At 42.6% G+C, this 27878-nt stretch overlaps 2 protein-coding genes across 6 annotated transcripts in view; one reads left to right on the top strand and one right to left on the bottom strand.

Annotated features, from left to right (window-relative positions):
- The window catches only part of rec114 (REC114 meiotic recombination protein), a 34645-nt gene that overhangs the window by 4908 nt on the left and 1859 nt on the right, over window positions 1-27878 (top strand). For 3 of the 4 annotated variants that reach the window (XM_076051547.1, XM_076051537.1, XM_076051519.1), the window contains one exon: window positions 21-1114. In XM_076051547.1, the coding sequence (XP_075907662.1) occupies window positions 21-185 (165 nt within the window). In that variant the 3' untranslated portion in view covers window positions 186-1114. Of the gene's footprint in view, window positions 1-20; window positions 1115-27878 lie in introns of those variants that run through there. The other variant, XM_076051529.1, reaches the window with a different exon arrangement.
- LOC142905033 (neuroplastin-like) lies at window positions 476-26484 on the bottom strand. 2 transcript variants are annotated; one of them, XM_076051498.1, is made up of 9 exons: window positions 25743-26483; window positions 15525-15872; window positions 11838-12012; window positions 10738-10832; window positions 7033-7166; window positions 6582-6855; window positions 1797-1818; window positions 1618-1691; window positions 476-1524 (listed from the first exon to the last, which is right to left on the bottom strand). In XM_076051498.1, the coding sequence occupies exons 1-8, from the start codon at window positions 25822-25824 to the stop codon at window positions 1631-1633; spliced, it is 1191 nt and encodes a 396-aa protein (XP_075907613.1). In that variant the 5' UTR covers window positions 25825-26483; the 3' UTR covers window positions 476-1524; window positions 1618-1630. The 2 variants fall into 2 exon arrangements, with proteins under 2 accessions (XP_075907613.1, XP_075907622.1); XM_076051507.1 differs by lacking the exons at window positions 476-1524; window positions 1618-1691; window positions 1797-1818 and adding an exon at window positions 4811-5715 and having other exon boundaries at window positions 25743-26484.

Below are 27878 nucleotides of genomic sequence, written 5' to 3'. Positions count from 1 at the left end.
CCGTCGGTTCTCTTTCGCAGCACTATTTAGGGGAGGCCGCTGTAATTCTGCCTGAAGCGTATCGCCACTGCTTTGTGGCGCAAGGTGAATTAGAGCCCATTCTGCGGCTTTGCCTGCTGGATCCCAGCTTTCCTGCACTCGTGGAGAAGGTGGAGGGAGAGCTGAGGAAGCTGCGTGAAGAGTGACGAATCTCAACAACAGCTGAAGGCAGAAAGGTCAAGTTAGTGCATTGTGTTTTTCTTATACAGTTCGTGTAGGCTGTGCCTGGTGGTGGTGGAAGGTTTCTTTCTCTTTTTCCAATGTTCTTTTGAATGCTGTTACCGAGAAGTCTCAACGTTCTTGTTACTCTTTTTTTCTTCTCCTAAAAGAGAATGACTTAAGTCAAACAGAGTTAGTGTGGTGGTGCCATAACCCATGGAATTAAAAATAGAAAAAAAGCTTCATTTATTTTCAGACTTTTTTTTATTCAGAAAAAAAATATTGGTCTCACTCAAATGTTTGATCGTGGCTATATACTCTGGTCCCTCTCTTACCGCTTCAATGCAGGTCCATTTCCACCGTGACACACTTGGATAGATGATATTGAAATGGGAGGCATGCAGCTACAGCAGTGACTTTTGCAATGCCAGCTTCCAAGTGATCCCACAATATTAAAGCTTCACTCAGTAAAACAAACTGCTCTCCACATATCTATTTAAGAATACATATTGCATAGGATTATAGCCATGCTATCCAGTTTAAAGAGAAACGGAAAAAGAAAAATCAACAAATGAAATTGGGAAATATAAAAAAAATAGTTATTTCTTTTACATAGTTCCTATCATTTTAACACTCATACTTCAACATATACAAGACACCTAAGGTACTCTGGAAACAAATAAAAATTGTACACATATCATTTTTTCTTTAAATAGATAAACACACGGTAGTCATTTATGTAATCACTCTCAATGAAATTTTTAAATACTGCCAGATATCGAAGCCTTTGCTCCACATATGTATTCCTCTTTAAAGTGGTCTTCTCGTCACAAAATCAAACATGTTCAAATGACAATGATATGCTGTACAAATTCTCAAGAATTAAAACTAACTATAAGGATGACTCCATAAAAAACCATTTCAGATGCAAAAAAAGCCACACGAGGGATAACAACAGAAAGTGTCTATTCTGAGTATCCTATTGCGTAATTACCTTGCATGCATTGTACATGATATGTAATACAAAAGGGATCACCTCATTTGAGGACATGATAAAATGAAGAAAGGAGACACCAACGGCACATTGAAAATGTGTACACCTTTGTCTGTGGTTTTAGTTATTCCGTCATCCTGAATTCCCCACGTACGACTGAATAAGGCATGCTTTAGACAGCCATGATGTTCTTTTTGTTGCCAGTGTTATGCTGATATAGGTTCTCATAAAATGAGACGAGATATGCCGTTTCTTCTCGGAAAACTTCTCGGTGCTCCGTCCACCTTCCATACTGTCTTGTAGTCAAACGAAATGCAGTTCAGCCATCTCATCTGCGGAGAGAAAATCAAGAGGAAGGCATGACGATGGATAATCCGCGCCGAGTTCTATATTTAGCCCCCCGTCCCCCTTCAACAATGTCTTACTTCAGTAAATTGCTTATTTTGTATTCCTCTGGCGGATGATTTTGTCCTTGTGGTTGTTTGTTGAATTTGTTTTCCTAGGAAAGAAAAGAGATGGCGATTCAGCCGCCAAAGTGCAATTGCAATTCAAATCACAGCGTCTCGCATTTTTCCAGGAGCATAATTAATATTTATGTACTTACATCGGTCCAACTGGTTCATCATCTTTGGATTTGAAAAGAAAGGGGGGGAACAGAGAAGGGGAGACGGAAGTTAATTAGCAGATACTACCGAGAGGAAAACAAGCGAGCGGCCGTAACGTGAATACTGTGTGATGATGCGGCTTGTGAGCACAGATTGCTTTGAATAGTGGTGGGGCAGAGTCGTGCGCTGGTGGGAAGCTGTGACACAGACATGGCAGCGAGCCGCTTAGCAGCTCGGCGTATTCGAGCTTTGTGACATTCAATTCAAAAGGCGAGCAAATATCGGAGGAGTCGGGCCGCCGTGCGACTTTCTTTCTGGCCACCACACACCACTGCATCCTCAGATGTGGTTGAAAGTCATTATCTGAAACAGCAATGACAGCATGTCGCCAAAGAAAGAAAAAAAAGAAATCCTCATTAAATTTAGGCCAGTGGTGTTCAGGGCGTATTTTTCCTCTCCTCATATGTTGTATTCAAAACACGCTCGATGCCGAAGGATTGTAAACGTAACCTCGCTTGCCGCCTGACTCTCAAGGGGCTTTTTCCTCGCGTTGCAGACGAAGGAAGCATATGTGGAGGAGGGTTACAGATGGCTCACTTGAAGCCGTCTTTTAATTACACCCAGCAATTTCCAAATTATTTTAAAAGCCCAGAGTGCGCCGATGTGCGATATTGTGTCTGACTTGAATGAGGGAATAAAAAAAAAACAAACTCAAACAAAAACTCTCCGTCGAAGCCTCCAGTCAGCGTGTCGAGGTTTAAACACTTCCGAACATCACAGCCCGCATCAAGTAGGAGACTCAGCAGAATTCTGTCTCACCACATACACGACCAGTCAAAAAAATTTGGACACACCTGTTTCTACTTTCTACACTGTAGATACATACTGAACACATCAAATGACGAAGATATGTGGATTAATGTGGCAAAAGGAGAAAAAAAAGTTAAATAACTGAATATGTTATAATATATGTGTTAGGGCGGCTATTCTAAATCCTCCAAAATATAAAACTTGTTTGAGTTATTTCACACCTTTTTGTTTAATACTTATTCCATTTGTGTTCATTCATAGTTTTGATGCCTTGAGTGACAATAAACAATGTAAACCGTCGTGAAAATGAAAGAAAAGCCATTAAATCAGAAGTATGTGTCCACACTTTTGACCGGTAGTGTAGCAGCGCGAGTAAATAACACATGCTGAAGAGGAGTCATGAGGATCTGGTGAATATTGACGCGGCTGAGCAGTTAGTACAGAAACCCAGCTGGGGGGCATGGGGTGGTTAACATGGCGTCGGGGCGTACAGATGAGAATGTGTTAGCGGGTGAGGCGCCGGGGGGGCGGGGGGGGGGGGGGGGGTCACGCGACGACGTGACCGACTTCCATGCAGCTTCCAGAGTCGGGAGGTAAACAACGGCATCGGCAACATTCAACGGCGTCCACACTGAGCAGAGGGATGGCAGCGGTTGTCGCGTCGGACACAAAAACGAGGTTTTCTCTGATCGTGGGGGGACGTCTGTCGGCGTCCCACCGTTTTCACACCTCACGGACACACAGAGACTATGTTTGCTGTGATGGCGTTCGCAGGCACAAAACAAACAATGGACGTTCACCGTGCGAGCTGATAGTGGCTTTACGATACATGCCGTGCATCATCTGCATCCGGTCGGGGGGTTGGTGGCTTTTGTGTGCAATGGAAACGATATTTATTGGCAGCCACGGCGGTCCCCCCCCCCCCCACCCCTCTCCGCCTTTGAACTGTCTCGATATAATTGCTTGAAGTTGTGCAGTTGTTTTGCTCAAAAATGTCACCCAGCAGAATCGGCAGTTTGAGCAACTGTTTTTTTTTTTTTTTTTTGAAAGTCAGGACAGAAATGGCAGCCTCTTTCCTTCAGATCTCCTGCCTGTGAAATATGAAAGTGTTCAAAGGGGGAGTGCGGGGAGGAGGAGGAGGAGGGGTGGGTGGGCTAAGCCATCGAGAGAGCAGAATTCATAATGCACGCAGACAGGGGCCAAAACCTTTGGGAATGCGGGATGCTAAAAGGAGATTTTAGAAAGGCCGCGCATAGTAAGCAGGGAGTCCTCATTCCTGATTTGAATGGCGTAAACATGGAAAACATAATCCACCTTAATCGCTTCATTTTTCTGGTAGATGGAACCAAACTAGAGGACACAGACGCAGCTTACTTGAGCCGTAGGGTACTGTGTAGCTGTTGACGCGTCTTTATTTTTCAAAGCGTGGCATTGTGATCGACAATTGGCAAATTGGTCGACAATTTTGCAAGATCCGAGCACACTTTAGATGGATTTTCTAATTAAATTAAACACACAAAGTCAATCCACGGGGTTTCTAAAGACGGATCGTAAGATCACTCTTGACCTCAACTACCCACTGTTGCAGGGTACAGTGAGTATTCTGGCTAAAAACTTGGATTTAACGCCACTGTTTTGAAACTAATTGGACTGACTGGGCGGAAACCCCCGGTAGAGAATTCAGATGTGAAGATTGTGGTTGGTTGTCGAGCAAGGACTTGCAAATATTTTGACTAAATCCTCCAAAAAATGTATTTCCCCATGTTTCTTGTAAAAACGACTTTTAACTTACTCTGAAGGTGGAGACAGGCTTTGAGACAAACTAAGTTTGATTAAAAAATAAATATTTTTTTTTTTTTAAAAATCATGAGAAACTATCATAGCAGGGAAACAGCTTTACAGGTTTTCTGATCTAAAAAGAACCGTTAGAGTCTTGGCTGATTTTTACATCTTCACAGAGCTGCATTTTAAAGCAATCCACTGAAGAGGAAATGGCAACATACTCGGATGGCTATTGAACAGGCTGCATGCTTCAGCTTGCATCACACATTGCATAATGTTATGCCATATGATGTATTTGGGAAGATTTTGGAACAACGTGATAAATATTTTTATTTCTGTGCTAGATTGATCCTTTGACTGGAACACACACTGAGACCTGCTTGGTCACTTCTCTCTGGCCGGAGGGGAATCTGAATCTGAAACACGACCAGTATCAAATGATGGAACTTTGCCGGTGCCACAGAGTTCAACTTGTTGGTATTCCGTTGAATAGCGAGAGATCTACTGCAGTTATGAGCCGCAGGCTGCAGGTAGAAACGGCGCTCTGGGACTGCTGGTAAAATTCGATTTTACAGGTTTGTCTTGCAGTCTGTGGCAACAGTTAAAAAAAAAAAAATGCCATCTGCTTTTTTGACAGTGCTACGGCTCGAGCGACTGTAAAAATACGCTAAGCGTTCAACGACTGTTACGACCTGTAGATTCCTGAACTATCAGAATCACAGCGTAATAACTTTTAGTGTGGCTGTACAGCGGTATAACCACAGAGACGTTGCACTGACTCAAAAGACTCAATGCACTGCATTAGAAACGACAATTTTCATTCAATTTTCGGGACGTTTTCAGGCAGGGTTTGACTTTTGATGAAAAGAAAACATTTTGTTTTTCTCACTCGTTTGATGACGCATTGATTTAGTTCTTCTCCATCTCCACTTTTAACCTTAAGTCATTTAATTTTTACCTTTAGCTGAGTTTAGTTGGTTAGTCTGTGACATTGTGACCACAAACACTAACACGTGCACTATTCTAGGGATTAGTTGTGAAGAGACGTAAAGCGTAGACCTCAAAAATGCTTTCATTTTGCCTTAAATCACACTGACCAAGAGAAATGCATCCAGTTAGCTTTGACATGACTCATCTGTAAAAGCACAGTGATGATCTACACATGTACAAATGAAGACAAGTTTGTTTGTTTTTTTTGTTAGATGAAAATTTAGAAACCATTAATACTGTGCATTTACATATAAGATCTGTTTTTTTTTTTTTATTATTAGGACGAAGTTGCTGTTCAGGCGTACAAGAATCTCTAAAATCATGCAGAATCTTTCACTTACCACCCATTAAGATTATGTTGCCATAAAGGAGGAAAAAGGGGGGGGGGAGGAGGAGGAAGAGAATCGTGACCAATTTAGTTGGATAATCAAGTGTTAAAGTTACTGGATGATATCCTCATTTTTCATAACACTGTTCTTCTTCTGTCATCAAGGGAAATATGTGTGTTTAGTGCCATTAGTGCAGCACAAAAAACACAAACTCTTGCAAAGGTCAACGGTGGGCCCTTCTGATGTTACCTAATGTGAAGCTGTAAAGGTCACATGTGTTTATTTCTCCCCATCGTCCTTTTACTCTGTCAGTTCAAGGACGGGAGTCCTTCCGAAGCCACTTTACACCACATCACCTCCGACTGCAACCTCGTGGTATGAATGCATGTTTGCGCAGTATTTCAGAATCTTGGACGCTCCTCCCCTCATAAAACGTAATATTACAATTTGTGTCCTTGTGAGAAAACACGATTTTCATACATTTTTAGCGACATTTCCTCCAAACATAGGGCGTTTTGATTTAACGGCTTTCGTCGTAATGCATTTTCAGTATGTTACACACAAATGTCTCACAGGTTAAACCTGGAACAAAAAAAAATATTAAAGAAAATATACTGAGCATTTACAGAGCAGTTCAGCCTGTTGCTTTTTCTGGACATGAGTCATGGTGAAAGATGAGTCTTCAGAGAAACTAAAGACTTGGATAGTTGAATAAGAAATGTGAAAAAAGCATTATGTCACAAATAAACAATGTGAAACCGTCAAATTAAAAACTCATTAAGTAAAAATAATTTTTTGATCAAATACCAGGTTGAAAAATATTCATCTAAATTTATGCAATTTTTTCAATGCAAAAAAAAAAAAAAATCTTACCATCGATGATGTCATCTGGTGACTTGCGTTTCTCGTAGACGACGATGATAACCACCAGGATGATGATTTCTGCAAGCACACCCAGGAAAGGCCAAAGTGGTGCGAGGTGGCTGCGTACTCGCAGTATTGTGATCTCAGCAGTGTTTCCAATGATGTTGGTTGCGTTGCATTCGTATCGTCCAGGGTCTGTGTTTAAATCCAAGTTCAGTACGTTCAGCTCTGTGTAGTTGTCTCTGTTGGTGATGAAGAAGCGTCCGGTGGAGTTGTCAATGTCCTGAAAACACAAGACAGTCAGTTCAGTCAATTGACCCATCTTTGTGTGTGTGTGTGTGTGTGTGTGTGTGTGTGTGTGTGTGTGTGTGTGTGTGTGTGTGTGTGTGTGTGTGTGTGTGTGTGTGTGTGTGTGTGTGTGTGTGCGCGCATACATACATATACGTATTTGCATATTTACCGCGTAGGAAGTTCCGTCCACTTTACGCCATGTCCAGGTGGGGTGCGGGTAACCAACAGACTTGCAGTAAAGCGTTGCATTCTCCCCCTCGTTTTTATTTTCACTTCGCTTGTGTCCTGTGATATCAGGTTTGGCTGAAAATGGTCAAATAATGGAATAAATCTGATCATTAGCAGTGTTGGCAGAGTGAGACATCAAAGCACTGTTTTAACTCCTACCAGATGGCATGAATAACAAAGGCATGGGTAGCTGTTAGTAATGTGTTGTTCAGATGTCTGTGTAATGGTGAGGAGTATGGGTCTCCAAAGTGTTTTTTTTTTTCCCCTCCTTTTTTATTGAAGCAGTCCAGTTGTCATTATTATTTTAAGCTTCTTGCTGGACTCGAATGAATCAGAGCAGGCCCACTGAAAAATGTTGTCCGAAAATACACGCATCATATTGCATTATCACTTGTTGGCATGTGATCCCTTTACTCGGCACCACACACCATGACTAATACATTTGTGCCAACAAGTAAAGTGGATTTAAAGGTGTGTTTACCTCAATATCAGCAATTATTTAAGTATGAGACGGTGACTATTTATTTTTTTTGTTTTCTTTTAAATAGCTTCAATAATGCAATTAGCATCGGTGTGCTTTTGTATCCACAAAAGCTACTGTACAAAGTCACTTTGCAATGTTTTCACTTGCTAAAATAAAGCTTTTGTACTGATGAAACTCGCACAGGGCTGTCCAGAAACTCTTTTCCACCACTGTATTTTGGATCAAGTCTGGGAAATTGCACACAAGCATCAATATAATTGTACAATCACTTATGAGGACCATTGCTAAAAACTGTGGAAATGAATCTCTGCGAGAGATCAAGGTATTCAAATAGAACACAAGGAGTTTGGGCAGGGTTCAGTGTTAAATATGAGATGCAACTGCAACCCAGTCAGAATAATTCCGCAGTCAATTTGTATGTTAAGCCAAAATGAAAGAACTGAAAAGGGTCAATTAATGTCTCAATTAATAAGCTCCTGCCTAGCTTGTAACACAGACTATGATTGAATAAAATACACTGCACCTCATAAAGCGTTGTGACAGATGCCAAGTCAAATCAAGTCTCTCCCAAAGGTTAGGCACAGTCTCAACGAGTAGCACAGAAAGATGAACGTTCCCTTTCCCCAACACTAAGCCACAAAATTAACAATAATTTCTTCCGTGCAGTTAAGCAGGATAAGGGAGAAGCCTGGAGTGAGCGTTTTTCTGGAGCACATGGATAACGGGGCAGGAGGGCTTTGAGCTCTTAGGTGACATCACCACACTCTAATTATGGTGTGCACGTGCTCCCGGGGCAGGGGGAGGGGCCAAGCTCATTTTTTGCCTCGTCCTGACAACATAAGAAAGCACTTATGTGTCATGTAGAGATGGTGCTGGAATGGACAGATACCTCCAGTTAATATTCCTGACTGGGGCTACTGGCTGGTAATCCATGTGTGCCAGACGCAGCAAAGTGACACATTAATCTGAGAGGGGCTCGCGATTAGAGGCGAAGTTCAGAGCCATCAGAAAAAGGAGGTGATTAAGATAATTAAAAAAAATATTCAAATTCTTTAATAGTCTCGTTTGCACTGTCATTGTTTCTGAAGCTGCGCAATTATTGGTTGGACTTGATTTTTCTGCAGTTTTGACTCAGCAACGGGGACAATTGGCTTGAGCAGGCGGCCCGCAAGAGTACGTGTGAAACCCGTTGCCCAACGTTTACCGGCGTTTAACATGTGGAATATGACGCAGCGAATGTGCACCAGCGGTAAGCCGAGTATCGCAGACAATAAACTCTGCTGCTGCCACAGAGATGGCTGCGACCGGATTCAGAGCCTTAATCCTACAACATCACAGAGCCCTCCATCTGTTGCCTCTGAGCCGAGTCCTGCAAGGATGAGTGTGCCAAGGACACTGTAGGCGAGGGATCTCAGTGAACCGCCGCCAGAAGCGCAGTGCTAGGCTGGCTAGCATAGCTGTCGGCTAGCTGCCTAGGTCACAGAGGAGCTCTCCATCACCTCTAGAATTGAAGAATTGAGTTAAAAAAACATAAATATATATTGACTAGTCAAACGTTTGGACAAACACTATGAATTTAATGTCTTTTCTTTCATTGTCATTACTATTGACATTGCAGGTTTCTCACTGAAGGCATCAAAACTGCATATGAACACGCATGGAATCATGTAGGAAACAAAAGTGTAAAAACACCTTTTATATTTAAATTCTTCAAAATAGCTGTGTGTGTGTGTGTGTGTGTGTGTGTGTGTGTGTGTGTGTGTGTGTGTGTGTGTGTGTGTGTGTGTGTGTGTGTGTGTGTGTGTGTGTGCGCATGCAGGTACTAGCCAGAAAATTAGAATATCCTGAAAAGGTTGCTGTATTTCTGCAATTCAACATAAAAGGTGAATTTGACATATTATATTAACGAATAATATGCAAATCAGTATATTTCAAGTTTGTATTTCTTTGGATTTTGCTGATCAGGTCTTGCAGCTTAAAAAAAACCCTCAAATTTTATAATTTTGTGGGTTTGTGGTTTTAATAAGCTAAAAATCTTAATCTGCAAAGTTACAACAAGGAACTGCTTGAGATGTCAATTTGCGTGTAATGGCTCAATAAAATTTTGTTGGTTTCATCTTTTATGTTAAATTTCCAAAATAAAACAACTTTTACTTGATCTTCTAATTTTTCGGGTAGTACCTGTATATGTGTGTGTGTGTGTATTTTCTTTGGATTCGAGTCTTGCGTGTCCCCCTCCCGCTAACCTCTCTTCCACTGATAATGCCAAAACATTCCGCCGCTGCGGTGCAGGACTGTCGTAGGACCATTTAGAGGACAAAACCATGTATCATCTGCTTTGCCTCAAAGACTGAAATCTCTCTCCAGGGGACACGGCGCCTGCCTTAGCAGTCACAAGGCCCCGGCAGTCTTGTGATGGCTAGGACACTTCAGTTTAAATGCTGATGACTCCCATCATCTCACAAGCCAGTGAAAGCAGAACACACACACACACACAGGCACGCGCGCACGGGCGCACGGTCATCACCCGCGTTACGCAATCAGGCAGCGCTCTAAGACAGCCGTGGAATAAGAGGCTGGGCACGCTCAGTATGCGCCGAAGCCATGCCACAGCAAATTGGCTTAAGCACTAACACACAGGCGAGCTTCCCTTACACAGGGTCTCACTTGCCCTTTCTCAAAGCAGGATCCTTATTCAAGTGGATGGCCTTGCTGTCAGCTCGAATGAATCGGCCGCAGTGTGTTCGCTGAGGCTCTCTGGCTGGCGCACAGATTGCCTCGCTAATTTTCGGCGCAACTTTTACGCCATAAAAAAACCTTACACGGCAACGTCCAGGCCATTTGGACTGCCGAATGAAATTTGCTTAAATCTGTTTTTCCACGCAAAAAAGAAAAAGGTAAAAGGCTCGTTCGGTACGAGAAACCCCCCCCCCCAAAAAAAAAAAAAAAGGAGGTCACGTTTTGCAGACGAGTCCCGGTGAGGGCAGCGCCTGTCCATTTTGGTCCACTGTTGTCTCTGAGGAAGCCAAGTGTGACAGCCGCCGCCGGGTTCTGCCCCATCATGCTCACTGCATGGATTTGCAGTATTATCTTTGCCACAATTCCTCGCGGCCGGCCGCGCAAGCCGTTCAAGTGATTATGTGTCACCCGAGTCGGCCTTACCTTTCACTTCGATTGTGGCGTTGGCGTTTGGCGCCATGTTGAAGGTGTAAACGCACATGTATTCTCCGGAATCGTCCGCCCGTGGTTTAACAATTCTACGACAGAGACAAAACGCATTCAATTGCGGTTCATATGCGAAATGGTTATTTAGGACTTTATTTTTTTTTTAAGTTCCTCTGCAAGTGATCATTTTGGACCGTGAAACCTGAAATGAGGGTCTTTAAAGCCCACAGCCAGGGAGAAACGAGAACTGGCCCGATACTGTCCTATTACGGTACATCAGCTCGGTATTCTGCAGGGAAGGGCACCATAAGGCTTTTTAGTTAAATCTTCAGAGAATTGCTGATGTAATGTGACAAGGAAGTGACCAATTGGTCTTATCTTGTGGCGAGGGAGAGTCTGTGGGATGTCTGCAGGGGCGACAGTAGTTTTCTGCCTCAGCGATCATAATGTTTGACAGCAGGAAGAAAACAAGTCGTTGGTACTTGTGATGTTTTGTTGCTGTTGTTACTTGTGACTTATAGTTGTGCACAACAGTTACTTAAACAGTGGCTGTCTAAACACATTATCGCATCATTCTACATGGTTCATCGCTGTGGCACGAGTTACCCAATCTCGGGGTATTTTTTTGTTTTCAAAAGTGAGGGATTGGGTTTTACTTTCAGCACCGCTTATCCTCAATAGAGAAGAAGGCGTTAAAAGAAAAAGGAAACTCGTGGCGGCAACACTTGACCATGGATGTATATGTTATTGTAAGCGCTGTTCTTCTTCTGCAGTGCCTAATGAAGACGGCATGCATCTACTACTGTAGCCTCACAAAAGCAGTCCCATGATTCAGACCTTTTGACATTGGTATTTCAGAACAATGACCACTTTTTGTAAATTGAAAACAGTGCCTGCAACACTGTCATCTGACCTACTTGCAATCTAATTCCTTTGTTGTACCGAGTTAGGCATGTCAACATGCAAGACTTGCTGTGGGTTGTTCTTTTGCCTGCATGCTGTCACACATTTTAGTACGATTATTTTCCTTTTGATTGCTGGGAGCATTGTTTTTTTCTTTTTCCAAAATATGCCCTACTTAAAAGTGGGCGCGTCACCTGTACGTCGTGTTCTTCTGCTCTGATCGCGTATTGGTGATCTCCTGTCCGTTCTTCATCCAAAAGCTGTCTTTGTGAGGAGTTTGGGCGGTGGTGAGGTTACATCTGAGCAAAACTGGTTTGATCGAGCCGTCCAATGGCAGGATGATCTGATCAGAGGCATTTATCTTTGGTTCTGAAAGACAAAAATAGTCAAACCTTATCACCGACCTGGGCCTCAGAGATGTATAAATGCTCCCACCCATGCCGTCGAACACGTGGGCTGTATGCTGTTTTTATGTGATCTGTGTAGGAGTATGAAGTGAAGCCATAAACACTTGCGAGAAATCCTTCTAAGATGTGGACACGCAAAAGAAAAATGGAAAACACTGTATTATCCGTTTATCACAAATGGAACGTAATCATTTTTTTTTTTACTATAATCACGTTGCAACAAAACTGATGAACTGGATTGTGAAATAACTTTTTGGCATTTGGAAAACTGAAGTGCTTCAAGTCAGACGTCTAATGGGCGATCTCTGACACAGCAGCGCATGTACAAAATGAGCCGCTGCTCTTGCTTAGCCTCTGTCTTAGCCCGGGCTCACATAGCGTTTGATTGATAACTGCAGCAGCTGCCGAACAGTGGCGCGGTCAAATTTTCAAGGACGCAAGTGGGAAGTGCAAGATGTCATAGGAGAGCGAGGAGCCCTTTCACTATGAGTAGGAAGCATGAGCCTCCTCCACGCCGCCCCTCCCCCTGCTTCTCTGGGGCGGGCCAACCATGGCAACAATAGAGCCCCCGAGGGGGCGGAGCAGAGAGGGGAGGCATCATAATTCTGTGGCTGGCTTCTGCACGACCACTAGGAGAGCAAAGAGATGAGTGGGCTAAGGAGGGCTTCTGAGACTGGGAAGCAACTCCTTCTTGTAATTCTATGTACTAAATAGCTGCAGGGATATCTCTCTGTCCTCCCCCACCCCATCCCTCCTCTCTCTCTCTCTCTCTCTCTCTCCCCCCACACCGAGCAGAACCACATGGACTATTATTAGCAGCTTGGAGATGTGCATATACACACCGAACTTGGGGTACATAAATTAACATTTAGCAAACACGGCACAGCGCTCCACAGGCAATTTTACCACCAGAAGGTTATCTGTAGGACACCTTGTCAGAACTTGAAATCTTGCAACTGACAGGTTAATATCCTGCCACATCACAGTGTAACCAAGTCTAAAATCTTACAAAAAAAAAAAAAAAAAAAAAAAATGTAGTCCAAGCTGACCCCCGCGTATCCCTTGGTTTGTGCTGCTGCAGTATTTGGAATTGTGCTGAATCCTTTCAGCATTTTATGTGCTGAAGTATATCTCCTTCCTAAATGATCCCGCTAGTCATTACGCAACATGTTTTAATTGAACGACACATAGTCAGACTCTGTCAAGATGTATTAAGGCAATTGAATTGAAGAGTACAAACACCGTAAGCAATTTGGCAGGATCTACAATCGGGGGAGCTCTTTGTATATATATATATTTTTATGAAAGGCGAGGCAAGCCCTAAATTATGATATTGTCATGTTTTATAAAAGTGCAGTACTAAGACGCTGCTATCAGCAAAACCTGGCTTTCTGACCATGTGCTCGGCGAGATTATTTTGAAACACTTGCTCTTATTACAATCCAAAGTACATGTTCACTTTCAATTTGGTTAAACCATGTCACATTGCAATAAAAATGACACAAACCAATAGCGATGCAATTACTTGACAACATTCACCAGTCCCACAATTCTCAATTTGAGCAACTAAATTTGAGTAAGAAACTTTCTAAACATAGTTTAAGACTGAGACATATTCACATATATGTTAAGATTTCTTTGCCACTGCTTTGCCCAAAATGTACCTGTGAAAAGTCTATTTGCTTACTTGCTGAGAGTTGTGAGAGTTGGATGACAGAATCAAAACATTCAGTTTTCTGTACAATATATCATACGGGGAGAACTAGAACAGTTTAGATTAGCATATGACTGAAAATAAATTGTGAAGCCTAAGAGGCAGTCATTAGTATCTCTGCAGTTTTTTTTTGTTTTAATTATATAGTATTTAAAATGCCCTTTGCTATTTTTATTTTCAGTTTCTTTAAGGTCAAACTCTAGAGGTATATACTACATCTAACAAAGCACAATCTTTATAGGACCTGCTTTGATGAATTGAATAAATGTAGCAGTAGTTGATGGATCCAGGCAAGCCGTTTGTTCGTTAGTTGTTTGTTTTCAGTCATTATGGAAATCTTTGCCTAATGGTTCTCAATAAATGAGCCATTTCTTCAACAGTGTTTCAGGATTCACATAAACGCCAATGTACTCTAGCACTTTCCGCACAGTATAGGAGTACATGTTGAAAATCTACTTCCAGTAGATTTTATCCATGCACGCATGCAACCTTAAGGATTACTTACTTGAACATCTGTTCTGGGAATGAAGTTGTATTTATTCAATGTACAATGATTCGTGGTTTAAGTCAGCAAAATGTTGAAACAAGAGAACTTCAATATGTTTTCTTTGCTTCCATGTCAGTGTTGGGAACTTGTGAAGCAGTTGAATGCATTAATTAACAGCTTAAACATTACATGCCTTTGAACAATAGAAAAAAAAAAACAATAATTCCCCCATGATGCCAATACATGATGCAAGGGCTTAAATTGTGTTTGGTTGCTGACATAGTTGCAAAGATGTTGCGAATCAGTACAAATGAGAGGAAAAAACGTTGGATTAGACTTGAGCCCAACACCTCAAATAGTTTTACCGGGGGAATGAAAACGTATTAGCCCTATCGGAAGTGCCAGCGTAGATCAAGCTCTCTTCAAAAAACATCACAATGATTAACAACATTCCACATCTCCTTTTGCTTCAGTTGGCAAAGCACTGAAGCATGTGTGGCTTAGACGTGTCCATCTGAAATTCAGTTTGTTTGAATGTTTTTGTGCATAGAGCGTACAGATTGCGGGTATAACGCCATTGCTGATTCATACTCGCAAGCATAATGGCTGAGAAGGCACGGGGTTATACACCGCACAGAGGGGCCAAAATCACGTGGACTACTGTGCACACATCAGAAAGCCATCGATGTTTGAGAGTTGACAGCAGGGGATTGCTTGTTTATACTTTATCTGAATCCTCTTTGTGTCTTCTCCCCACGCCATTTACACTGTGCCCAACCAAAATAAAAGCACCATTCCTATTAAAGTGCTACTGGCGTATGAGACTGCATTTACAAGGCGAGGCATCAGTGTAAATAAAACCATCTCCCCGATGCAGAAGACACAAAGGATTCTGTCACTATAAGAATAAAGTAAGGATAAGAAATAAGTTGGGATACAATAAGAAAAAAAGTTAAAAGTTGAAGTTACGATACAGTAAAAGGGCTTATGGACTGGGTTAACTGTCTGGTTTTGGGGGCTGATTAAAAAATGTGCATAGGATTTTGGAAACCGGTAGTAAAAAGCAGATCAACCCTTGAGAAAAACTCTGGAGTTTAGGGGTTGATTATATGTTTTCTGCCTATTTGAGTCAGCTAAATACAATAAATACATGTTGGATTTTGCCTGGCTCATGGTAAGGGTGGGCTTTTAAAATGTATTTTGCAAATGAAAATGTCTTGGACAGGGGATTGGTAGTTCAACGTCTAGGTGCTACAGGATATAGACCACTCACTTTGTAGGACCGCAATGGTGGCCTGGGCACGAATCCAGGTCATGGCAGGGTTTTGTCGTAGGTCATTGCGCTTGGGGTCGTTGCTTGCCCGGCACTCATAGGTCCCAGAGTCTTCCATTGTGAGGCGTGTGATGCCCAGCACACTGACTCCATTGGCGCCATAGGCCGTGTTGATGGAGACGCGACGCTTGCGGGCTCCGTCCCATAGCTGCTTGAAGGAGTCCCCTCGATTGACCTCAGCATACCACCACTGGATCTCCGGAGTTGGGTTGCCGACCACGTCGCAGTACAGCTCAAAGGTGTCCCCCGTAAGTTTAGTTTCAGACATTGGCGACTTCACAAACCCAGCTGCAGAGGGAAAGCGTGTTGGGATGGCAAAGAAGGAAAGAGTAGAAGAGGGTTAGAGAGGCACAAAAGTGTGGGAAGGGCAAGGCATGGGAAATTAAACAGAAATAGGATTGTAAAGAAAAAAGAGAGGGTGATTAAAATCAAATTAAGAAGAGCTAACTCATTCGATCATCAATGGACGAAAGGAAAAGCTAGATCTGTTCAGTTTCCCTGGCCAAAACCAGCCATATTAAGTTGAGCATTGTGGCCAAACCCTTGAAGGAGCAATGAAAACAGTACATTTAATGGGGTGCAGGTAAACAAAATTGCATTTTAAAATGTAAAAACACAGCCAAAACATTTGGAAAAGCAAGTTACAGCATCCCTGGTTCTTACCAAAACACATCAATGTGATAAACCAATCCTGCATTTTCTTTTCCAATACTGTAGTTTGGTTTCATACATTTGGATCCCAGTAGACAGAAATCTTGAGCCTTTTTAATTAATGATTTTATATTGACAAAAATCGCACACTAACAAGCCTGCAATAAACTATTCATTCCAGGACTAATGTTTATTTGAATTGTCAGCATTGTAGTATTGTATGTGTACTTCATATTTATAAGCAAAATCTCCTTATCCATATTGTTCATTGATGGTAAAGCCAGAAATGAGGTCATGTGGCTTTCGTGTACGATAAGCTGGATTTGCGGGGCATGGTTTTTTAAATTTCACTCATGATCACATACAATATCACGCACGCACGCACGCACGCACACACACAATTTTAATCTTAGCAGTGGGCGTGTAGACCCCATTTATCCTTACAAAAATACTGCCAGGTAAAGTAAGAATCATATTTCAAATTTTGAATGCAATGTAATTCATAATGACTCATACTCATCTGTGTAAGACAAGGGCCTGAAAAGTGACCTTGTTACACATCAGTAGTTAGCTCAAGACAAGACTCGCATCGCAGCCTTAATGAGCCTCATCCAATGACAAATCACCTGAACCACAGACAAGGTTTCCTGACGTCCTCTGCAGCCTGTCGGCTATAAACTTAATTTGCTTACACAGAAAACTAAAAAACTTTTTGTAGAAGCAACGTGAGTGTCCAGCACTCACCCCCTAACAATCTGTCAGCCCTGCTCACAGTCATGTATCATAGTTGACAAAAAGCTTGACAAAGGGCTGTGAACAATCACAGTATTCAGCTAAGTGCTGTAATTTAGCTTATTATATTGTGTTACTGGAGCCATTCTTTGTATAAAAGGACGATTTTTGAAAGTTAAAACAATACCTACAAGTAAGTGGCACAATTGTAAGTGTTTTTATATAGTTTTCTGCATATTACAATGCAGCAATGCACTGTTTGAAGTGCTCATGAGCATCCTTTTTTGCATGCCACACAAACTGGCAGTCAAAGTAGAGCCAAAATTTTTTTTTTCACATATTTAACAATGGAGTGTATTTGGTACCATGGTAACAAGTCTGTTTCCCAACACCACTTTGTGACTCACACTCACATGAAATGAATTAGACGATGAGAGAGAAAAATTGAAACAAATTTTTACTGAGGCTGTTTTTGTGCGCTCCTATATTTCTATGGAAGAATGCTTAGAGATACGATGAGTAATTAGCATTTGTATCTTTTCTCTGGGAACATCTGGGCTTATAAAGCTTGCCACACAATCCCAGAGGGTGAATCCAGGCTGCAGTGACTACTCTGCTAGTGCAGTGGGGTTTTTTTTTCTCCACTCTCTCTATATATAACCCTGACTATTTTATACTGCAAAGCATTAATAGTGCCAGCCACGCATAGTATCTAATGATCCCAATGTACCTCAATTTTAATAAAAAAGAAATGTATGTCACAAAGAATCAAACTGAATTCAGGCTCACGGGTGCTGCTGGGAAATACAGAATAAACTGCAGGCAACATTTGTTCAGTGCTCAGAACATTTCCATGTTTAAACAGGAGAGCCGCAGTGGTGCGGCGTAAACTTTGTGTCTCAAAGATGCAATATCTGTATGAGACGGTGGTTTACTGTGCAAGGCTTTGACTGAGGTTAACAATATAGAATAACAACCTCCTAAAATCAACTGTTATATGTATAGCAAACGTGCTATCCTATATTTTAATTAAATTATGTTGTAAACAACCATAGCAGGTCAGGTAAAGAAGATTTACAACAGCTTTTGTTGCCAAAAACGAAGGAATTCATATTAGTGTCAAGAATAGTTTTATGTGCTTTTTGCCTGGTTTATGTTCTTAGAACACAATGTATGTTCAGACTTTATGCTTCAACCATTTAAAACCAACTGATGTTTTCCACCAGCATTAGATTGCAGCATAAAGGCATTGGCATCAGTCTCACTCCACAGAGCTGGAGGGCACATCCACTTCTTCAGACAGTCTGAACAAAACACAGAGCAGTCAGTCACACATCCGGTCTAAAGGCCTGATGGAAAAGGAAGTGGCAGACAGAAGTGGTAGACTGATCGCAGCAACCTGGCAACACAATAGATGGGCCAGCCTGCTTTTTTAAGGCACGACTTAATGTTCAATATTGGCATTTCCACCATTAATAGTAATGCGCACATTGCCAATCTTGGATTGAAAGTGTCCATCATGTATAGATCTGATCCTTTTATTTCAAATTTGTCAATGTATTTCTTGAAAGTTAAGGAAACTGGGGTGGGTTGACGGTCACTCGGTTTGGAAACCCAGCAACACCCTCAGACAGAGATTGGTTCATCCAAAAGATGAAACACCAAGACATTATCTCAGCAACATGGTCAAGCAATGGGGCCTGCCCTGATCTTCATATTGGTGAGACCAAACATCCTCTCCACAAGTGTACGACCCAAGCACAGAGGGGCCAGCACCAAGGGACAGGATCAGTACATATGCATTTGCAGGGGAAAGGACACTTCTCTGAAGACTTTGATGTACATTTCTTGGACAGGGATAGACAGATGGTTTGAGAGATGCGCGAAAGAGGCCATTAGTTCACAATGAAGGACCCTGAGTAAAGAAAGGAGGCGGTCTCCGTCTCCATCTCCACCTTTTAGCCATCTGCCTGGAGGACTTTCCCAAGACGGTTAACAACCTTTCACACCGCGTCCCAGGTGGGTCTAACCACTCACATGACGGCAGGGTGGGGGAAAAACCAAACCAACCTATTGGGTTGTCAGAATAACGACCTACATGGGTTTCGTTGTGTCAGTTTTACAGAATGTCTTTGTTGATAGGGTTGGACACCCTTTTGGACGACATCCAGGTTGGAACTCTCTATCCGATTCTTTCAGAATTCCTAAATAATTTTTTTTTATTTAAGTCATTTCTGAAGGAGAGGGCTGGGTGCTTTTATCTTACAAGGAACTTGTATGCGTGTTTAACATTTCTCTGAGGCCGTAAGGCCCAAATAACATTTAACCTGTGTACAGCTGTTATATAAGACTGGGCAGACATGGTGCCCCAAACAAGGTCAGATTCTTTCTGTTTAAAAGGTTAACATGTTTTTAGCCATATATATATATAAAAAAAAAAAAAACATTTCAAAGCCTGTGAATTCATTATATCATTGAACTGAAAGGAAGCATTGCTACTACTGTCCTTATTAATGGGCTGTGTAACCAGAAAGCACACAACAATAAATGATCTTGGTCAATTGAATAGGTGTCTAACTATTCTTCTTCAACTATATTCCTCAACCACAGGTAATGCCTCTTTCTTAGAAAATTGACTGAACTAATCATTTAGTTTTGAAATTGACTCAGGACTAGCTTCTCCAGGTGTACTGTGATGGCACAGGGCATTACACTGTTCGAATTGTAGCACTGAGGATCACTCCATTGCTTGTGCAAAGACAATTCAACGCAAAAATAATGAAGTCCTTTAGCGTGTCACATCTTACTTCCGCCCTCAGTCCCACTGTGCTCCCATAAGACAAATGCGATTCTTTGTGACAAACCCTTTCTCGGGTGCATGGGAGCCACGGTCATTACAGCCTACCTTCTCCACTGATGTAGGCAGAGAAAAGAGCTCCCCTGAGGACAGGCAACAAGGCACACACCACCACCATGTAGCCCGAGAGTGAGTCAGCTGCCTTCCTACAACCTAGATCCCCGTTTGCTTCCCACAACACAGACAGTGGATGCAGTGAGTAGGAAACCTCCAGGGGCCGCCGATCTGGTGGTGTGCTGTGCTGTGCATGTGCGTGCGTGTGGTTGCATCTGTGTTGTACCTGCATGGCACTGTGACAAATACGTAGACCTTTACAGGTCATTTGTGTGAGACAACATCGGCGGGTAACTGCATTAATTTGCTTTAATAGCTAAAACCAACAAAATGTGTTTTATTTCAGTGGATTACGCCTCCATTCTTGGCAAGTGTGCACTTGACCCATCAGATCCCAGGATGCAAGTACCACGCACAAAATCATAAGTTAATGCATGACAGTCTGATTAGCAAACATCAGCTCGCCTGACTGTCTGGCTGATAACTTTGAGAACCAACTTGATGCAAGGTTAATAATTGGAGGCCCACTGCTGTTGAAGATATCACAGGCACAGTCAATAGCAAGCAGAAGGCTTTAAGTGTGAGTAGGTAAACATGAGAGTGCCATATGCACGGGGGCAACATAACTGCTGGGTCCTGAGAATTGTCTGTCAAGGTCAAAAATATACATTGAATCTTTTCTCTCGAAACGTCAACCCTCTCTTATTTCTTCTGTCAGACATTTTTTTTTTTACGCAAGTGAGCGAGATGTATAACAACGCATTTCTGTCGCATTTTTGAAGAATCAAGCAAACACCATTGAGGCCTTTTTCCTGGTGTGCACATTACAGCGTGTCAAGAGGAACTCAAGTGCACCCAACATTGCTGCTAATCACTTCTTTAACAAATTCATGCAAGGAATTCTGCGGAGGGCACATCCACTTCTTCAAACAGTCCGAACAAAGCACAGAGCAGTCAGTCACTCATCTGGTCTAAAGGCCTGATGGAAAAGGAAGTGGCAGACAGAAGTGGTAGACTTATCGCAGCAACCTGGCAACAAAATAGATGGGCCAGCCTGCTTTTTAAGGCATGACTTAAAATTCTGTTTTTAAAGAATTTCTTTTAAAATGTGATTTTAAATAACACTTTGGATTTTGGGAAATAACATTTAATAATCAATTAAACATTTTGCTCTAATTATAAGGGTTTTACTGTGACTGGTTTTACTAGTTTATAATACATGTCTATTTAAAGGTTAACTAATTCCAGTTGCCATTTTGAATTCAATGCATGATTTAATGCAAATTAATTCCATTTAAAGCGTAGTTGTGTCATAGGACTGGCGAGGTAAATATGAATGAGGATTTCTGGAATAGCTGTCAATTGGCAAAATATAAATATATATATATATATATATGTATATATATGTGTATATATGTGTATATATATATGTGTATATATATATATATGTGTGTGTATATATATATATATATATATATATATATATATATGTGTATATATATATATATATGTGTATATATATATATATGTGTATATATATGTATATATATATATATATATATATATATATATATATATATATATATATATATGTATGTATACATACATCCATATGGTTATAAGCCACCTAACTTTGGCAATGACAAACAATACCTTTTAGACCAAAAAAAACACAATTAGAATATGAAGAGCACAGCTATACCATTAGCAAAATATCATCAATTCAACAAACTGGTCTTCAAGCCTATTTACTCTCATAGCGTCCGTTCTCATAGCATAATTATCAACGATGACCGTTACATTGTTACATTGCGCTGATTTTGTCTCTCTGTGCTAATATAGCCGAGAATACAAATATGTAGTCGTCTTCCCTGACTTTATTTCCTATCTTATTAATTATGTTGATATGCTGGAGCAATATATAAGCGTTTATGTGAAACAGAATTTTCAGCAAAAGAAGACCGCTAATGCCCGACTCTGTCATTGAGATCACAGAAGAGAGTCAACAGTTTAATGAGATTTAAATCCCAATAACTCCTCTGCTTGGTAGAAATGCTCTAATCCCACTCTTTAATCACAACCAGCGAGCACTTCCTGTTTCACTTCGGGAGGTCACAAACCAGGGAATTTAAACGATTTGATGTGAAAACCTGCAGGGGGAGGTGCATCATGGGAGTCTCTGACTCTCATCATCAGGATAACACGGTAGATCTAAAAATAGAACAATGTCCAATGTCATCTCCAGTAGAGTCTCATTTACCTCAAATCATTTTCTATATTACTGAAGGAATACATTCCCTATCAAGTTTTTCAAATTGACTGAAATAAATAACATGAACATCAAGGAGGTGAGCCCGCTGAATCTATAAGCTGGTTAACCACTCGTCGTCTTCTTTGTAAATGACACTTTACCGATCGTATATGAGAGGAACCCCTGAATAATCTGTCCCTCAGCCACCATTGTGCAGTGCTGAGGTCTGCCAGCACAGATGCCGGTGTTGCAGTGCCAGAGCTAAATCGGGAAACTTCCAGCTGTGAAAGCATGGCACAACACACTCAGCGAAAAAGCTAATCCCCAAACAAGTAATTCTGTAAAAAGATAGAATAAAAAAAACAAGATAAAGATATCAAAAGAAAATTAATTTTGATAAATGAAATGTTGACCCTCGGTTGTTTGTCTGGATGCTGTACTGTATATCTGCACCGGGCTCTGTATTGCATAATGCCACCACTAATCATTGCAGTTTGTATCAGATTTCACAAGTATGACTCAGTCTGTCTTGCTGGCTTGGGTCCCACAGTATATATTTCTCTTTTGAGCTGTACAGTCGTCCAGAGCGCTGAGAGAAACGTGATAAGAGGGTGCTATGTGTCATAGGCCTATTGATTTAATGGTGCGTGCCTATGAAATCTCGAAACGCAGAGCCGAGCCGCTGAGATGCCGACGCAGAAATCTTTGAAGCGGCAAGAAACTGACTTCGTGATTAGAGTGTCGATCCGTGTGCCAATTGTAACACGTATTGCTTTAGTGGCGCTTTCTAATTGCATGTAGAAATGAGACTTTGCACGCGCTTGTTCTGAAGCAGCCTCTGACCTCGGTGCGACAAAGAAAAATGAAAAATCTGAATTTTTAATTTTCCTAGATGGCGGCAGTGGAGGTTGACACATTGCACTTTTACAACGGCATCGTCGACGGGCAGGAGGAGGCAGCATCAAGCTACACATTTTGCAAGGGTGGGGGTTGGGGGTGGGGGTGGCATTATGTAAGACACAAATGCACTTCCTCGGGTCAGTCCCTGCCACCTTCTCAAGCAGCCGCGCTTTCTCTCCCTAAACATCGCACCGTCTCCCAGGCTAAATAGTTCACAGCCACCTAGCGAGCCTTTAGAAGGCCGCGCAGCTGTGCACAAGGCGGCCATCCATTAAGAGTTAATGAATTCACTTTCACAAAAGGACCTTAAAGCCACAGTTCTCTGGGCTCAGAGTCTCGGTGGGTAAAAATAGAAACATGGCAGAATGGATGGATGCTATTTACAGTCCTCTGAATATCTGTCGCTGGAACCGGCCACCTATAGCGCGCCATCTTTTTCCTTGAGCACTGGGAAATGATGGGATGAATTCCCTCTGCTTCCCAGATACAGTGATTACATCTCATGCAATTATAGTTATTATTCCAACCCTCCCCGCCACCACCACCCCCACCCCCACCCCGACCCACTCCCTCCCTCCCCTTGCTACAGCCCGAATGGAGTAAAAATCACAGGAAAATCTAGGATTGCATAAGAAGCCGTGCACTGACTGTCCTTAATCTGAACTGTAGCAGAGAAATAATTTTTTATGCATTCTGTGTGTCTGCCAGATCTGAACAGCTTGCAAAAAAAAAGAAACAGTGATAAAAAATAATGCATAACTAAAATGTTTTTTAAATATTCATTTTGAGAATTTTTAAAATTTAGACATTTGGGTTGGGATCAAACGGACAGTGTCGAACGGATGAAATGCACGTCTGTGTGCACATTGGCACACTGTGAACCAGGCCTCTGCGAGAGTGCACACATACTGGCCGCAGTAAACAGGAAGTGATTGGAATGCCTTTGCTTAAGCTTTATCACACTTTTTTTTTTTGTCTTCAAACAGACAGCATACAATGCAATACTCCCTGCATGAATGACGGGTCATGCTTGATATTTTTCTCACGTGTGAGTTTTTAAACCGTGAAAATGATTAGACAAAACAAAAGTAGGGCATCAATGGATTTCGTGTTCAAACACCTCCATCAGCAAATGACAAGTCTTAAGTCTTGCACGGTGGGCGTGCAGCTATTAGACGAGAGGAGGTAGGCATTAGGCATTAACATTATTAGTGTGCCACACTTATATCTGACAGGGGATTAGATTATATCAGGGATACTGATTTGTCAGCATGTGATGCTTGACATGTGGGTGTAGAAGCTTCTTTTGTGTAATTTAAACAGGCAGTGGGTGCATTGTGGGAAAGGAAATGCCCTATAAATACAAGTGTGTCTTGGAGGTCCTGTCAATATTTCTCAAGGAGCCTGTTGGGCCATTAAAAAAAAAAAAAAAAGAAAAGAAAAAAAATCAGCTGCATGGCCCTCAGAGTGATGTGATTCAACAGAATTTGAAGCTGTTGCATCAGAGGTCATCCTGGAAACCCAGCAGCGCATTTCCTGACATTTACTTCAAGGAAATCGTGACAGTTTGATTTTGATTAACGCAAAGTGAACGTCGTGTGGAAGTCAACGATTGAAATTGTTCTATTTGACCTCTGGGAACGACGCGGGGTTAAACATTACACAGGTAGATAGCGGTCTGATTGTAACTGCCGACTGTTGCAGTTAGCAGGCAAAGCATTGAGAATCTGGTCAAACTGAAGCAGGTCTGAGTGCAGCTGTGAGCATTTTACATTTGTAGAATCTTTAGAACTAATTTCAACGACGAAACACACACACACACACACACACACACGTGCACACACACACTTAATAAACAATGAGCATCTGCGTATATTAGATTGACGCCTGACTGACAATGTGGTAAAAGTATTCACATTCTGTACTTAGGTAAAAGCACAGATACTTTTAATAACGAGAACGTTATTTTCTGCAGCTTTATTTTTCTGTGTACTGGAAACGTATTGTACAGTACACAACCCCCAAAACCGAGGTACTCTAAAATAATCTCCCTCTAAAATATGATCCACTTTTATGTAAAACGACACAAAAGTATAGTTCAAATAGCTCCACTACACCTAATTACAACTATAACACATAGTAATAACTGAATTACTTTGAAAACAATGTGTATTTTTTTAAAACACTTTTAAACACAAAATCAATAACTAGTGTTTTTTTCCAATGTAAGTAAAATGTATGTATATTTGTGTACAAATATAGGGAGTAAAAATAAATAGTCTTCAGAAAAGGAAATACTCATGCAAAGTAGATGCATGAAAAATCTACTCAACTACAGTAACGAAGTATTTGTAATTCGTTACTTCCCACCTCTGCCAAATGATGACCCCCCCCCCCCCCCCCCCCCCAACAGACGCGTACTTAGTTGACAGTCAATAACCTTGCACTAATGTCACACAAACCACACGTCGGCTGTGTTCGGTTACCCCCCATCCGATGTGCAGCAAACTACAAGCAGAAGTCGTTTACCGCCGTCGAGCTCACCTCCAACCTCCCAACCACCACCACCACCACCACCACCCCAAACAGCAGCAGCTGCAGCTGCAGCAGCCCGCTACAAACGGTCGTCCGCACGCAGAGTCGAGTGACTTTCGACCGACGTCGATGATGATGTTTACTGCCAACGCTCTCGGTTCACAAGGCGCTTCCTTACCGTTTTGAGCCCAGGCTGATGGCAGCAGCAGCATCAAGTTCCCCAGGAGGACCACCGCCAGCATCGCCGCGTTAGGATACATCGCTGGATGACAGTAGCAGGGGTTGGGGGCGGGAAGAGGGGGGTCGCGGTCGGACAAATTGTGGGAGGGGAGGTCGTGTGTTTATCACGAGATCTAGGGAGACGGGCCCAGCATAGTAGTCTGTTTTCAAAAAAAATAAAAAATAAAATAAAAAAATAAAAAACAACGGCTACCCAAGGACGATTGGAAACGGGGGAGGAAGAGGAGGAGAGGGGAGAAACAAAACAAAAAAAAACAAACAAACTAAAAAAACCCCGCGATGATCCTCTCCCTGGGATTGAAAGACCTTCCGGTGGCGGCTGTCAGATGCGGGACCAGGGCCGGGTGGCTCAGGAATGCCGATGAGCGGCCATGAGGCGGCGGCGGCGGCGGCGGAGCCTCGTCGGATTGCGGTGGTTGAAGTCCGTAAGATGTCAGAGAGATTGTCCACGGTGCGGCTGGCTGGGGAAGATCCCAAGATGCGCAGAAGGATTGCGCGTTTACGCACTCTGGCGGCGGCCGCGACTCGGCGATTCGGATAGAAGTAATAGTAGTAGTAGTAGTAGTAGTAGTGGTGGTGTTGATGGTGGTAGCGGCAGCAGTAGCAGTGGCGCACAAATCCAAGTCCCCGCGGGGGGCGATGTGGCCCGAACATAAAATCTGTTCCCGGTGGAGGAGCGGAGCGCGCGGGCGGGGAGGGGAGGAGAGGAGGGGAGGTGGTGGGTGGTGGTGGGGCGAGGGGGGGGGTGGGGGGGCAGATGCTGCTGGTCGGACACCGACGACGGAAGCGACGACAAGCTGCGCGTGCCCTATGCGCTCACGACCGTGGACGGACGCGTGCACACGCAGGGATTTGTAGTAGACGTTTGTGTACAGTTCGTGAATGCGACGAAAGGCGGTTTATATGAATTATTTGTCATATAATTAATGCTGGTCTTATATTACATAAACTATGCACCCCTTCCCCAACATATCTTGGAATAAACAGTGTCATCTAATAAAACAAGCAAACAAAATAGCCCCACTACCAGTGAGTGACCCGGGTCACACTGGCCCCTCAAACGGCACCACAGCTGATGGTGCAGACCGGATGCGTGCAAAGAGAGACAGTTGCACAAGTGATGAGAATAATGAGTTGCAGTGGCGGCGCATTTCACCAGCCACACGGCGAGGGCCGCGTTACAACGCTCGCTCTTGTCAGGGTTTTAATGCGAGAGGCTTACAGCGATGCTCTTGAGCTCACTGAGGCCATTTATGAATTATGTCATCACATCAGTGACCCGGGTGTTCTCAAGCTGCATGTACCACATCCCCTTGAAAGTCTAATATGGCCTCCTGTAATCCCCCCCCATCCCAGCTTCAAGCCTCCACAGTTTCGCGGCTGCGACACTACGCGGGCGCCCTCATGTGGCCGTTTGTGGTAAACGGAAGGGTCGGAGCACGGCTTGTTTACACTGCCTGCAGACAGTTGGTACAAAGGCGTGAGGCAAAAACCAGGAACTATAGCGTTTTGGATTTGGGCCTGTCACTTGTATCTAATGCGTGTGGTGTGCGTTCTTTAATCAGAAGTGTGTGAATTGCTGTATTTATGGTTTTCTTTTCTTGTCATTTAAAGTGTCCTACATGGTTCTCAGATCTGCTGCAAATACTGCAGAGCGCCTCCGTGTGTCCTTTTTGCTTGCTTATTTACTCTTTGTCCGCCCACTGCAAATGACGAGCGCGGTCTCGCGAGCAGAACAAACTTCCCTCCACTTTACAGCCCTCCCTCCAGTTTGCCCAAGGGACAGCACATTTCAAATGTAACCCCACCTGAAAGTCTGGACAGACCAATCAGCCTGAGCGATGTCAGAGCAGACGGCACACCCTCCTTTGTTCGAAACCAATCAGAGTGGAAGTGTGGCATTTTGCCCGAGGGGAAAACTTACCCCTGGATGCGTTAATTACGCATCACTTGGCTGTTGCCAATGTGTTCACAACGGAGGACCCTCTTTTGGGCTTTTTGCAACGACTGTCTTCACTTTTCGGTCAATCTAGTATGGAAAGTAGACAACAATGGCTTACCCGTCTGAAAAATG

Source organism: Nelusetta ayraudi, unplaced genomic scaffold, assembly GCF_046127955.1.
Source record: "Nelusetta ayraudi isolate G7.1 ecotype Tasmania unplaced genomic scaffold, CSIRO-AGI_Nayr_v1 ptg000005l, whole genome shotgun sequence".
Lineage (NCBI taxonomy): Eukaryota > Metazoa > Chordata > Actinopteri > Tetraodontiformes > Monacanthidae > Nelusetta > Nelusetta ayraudi.
The sequence above is the reverse complement of the archived record's forward strand: the minus strand, read 5'-3'. Positions and strand labels throughout refer to the sequence as shown.

What these genes read in the sequence shown, in the direction of transcription:
- LOC142905033 (XM_076051498.1), bottom strand. Translation starts at nt 25,824, where the DNA reads ATGTATCCTAACGCGGCGATGCTGGCGGTGGTCCTCCTGGGGAACTTG. An exon ending in CGCCACAATCGAAGTGAAAG is followed by an intron (nt 7,167 to 10,737) that starts GTAAGGCCGACT and finishes GACCATTTTCAG; the next exon opens with CCAAACCTGATATCACAGGA. An exon ending in ACCAGATGACATCATCGATG is followed by an intron (nt 1,819 to 6,581) that starts GTAAGATTTTTT and finishes TCAAATCCAAAG; the next exon opens with ATGATGAACCAGTTGGACCG.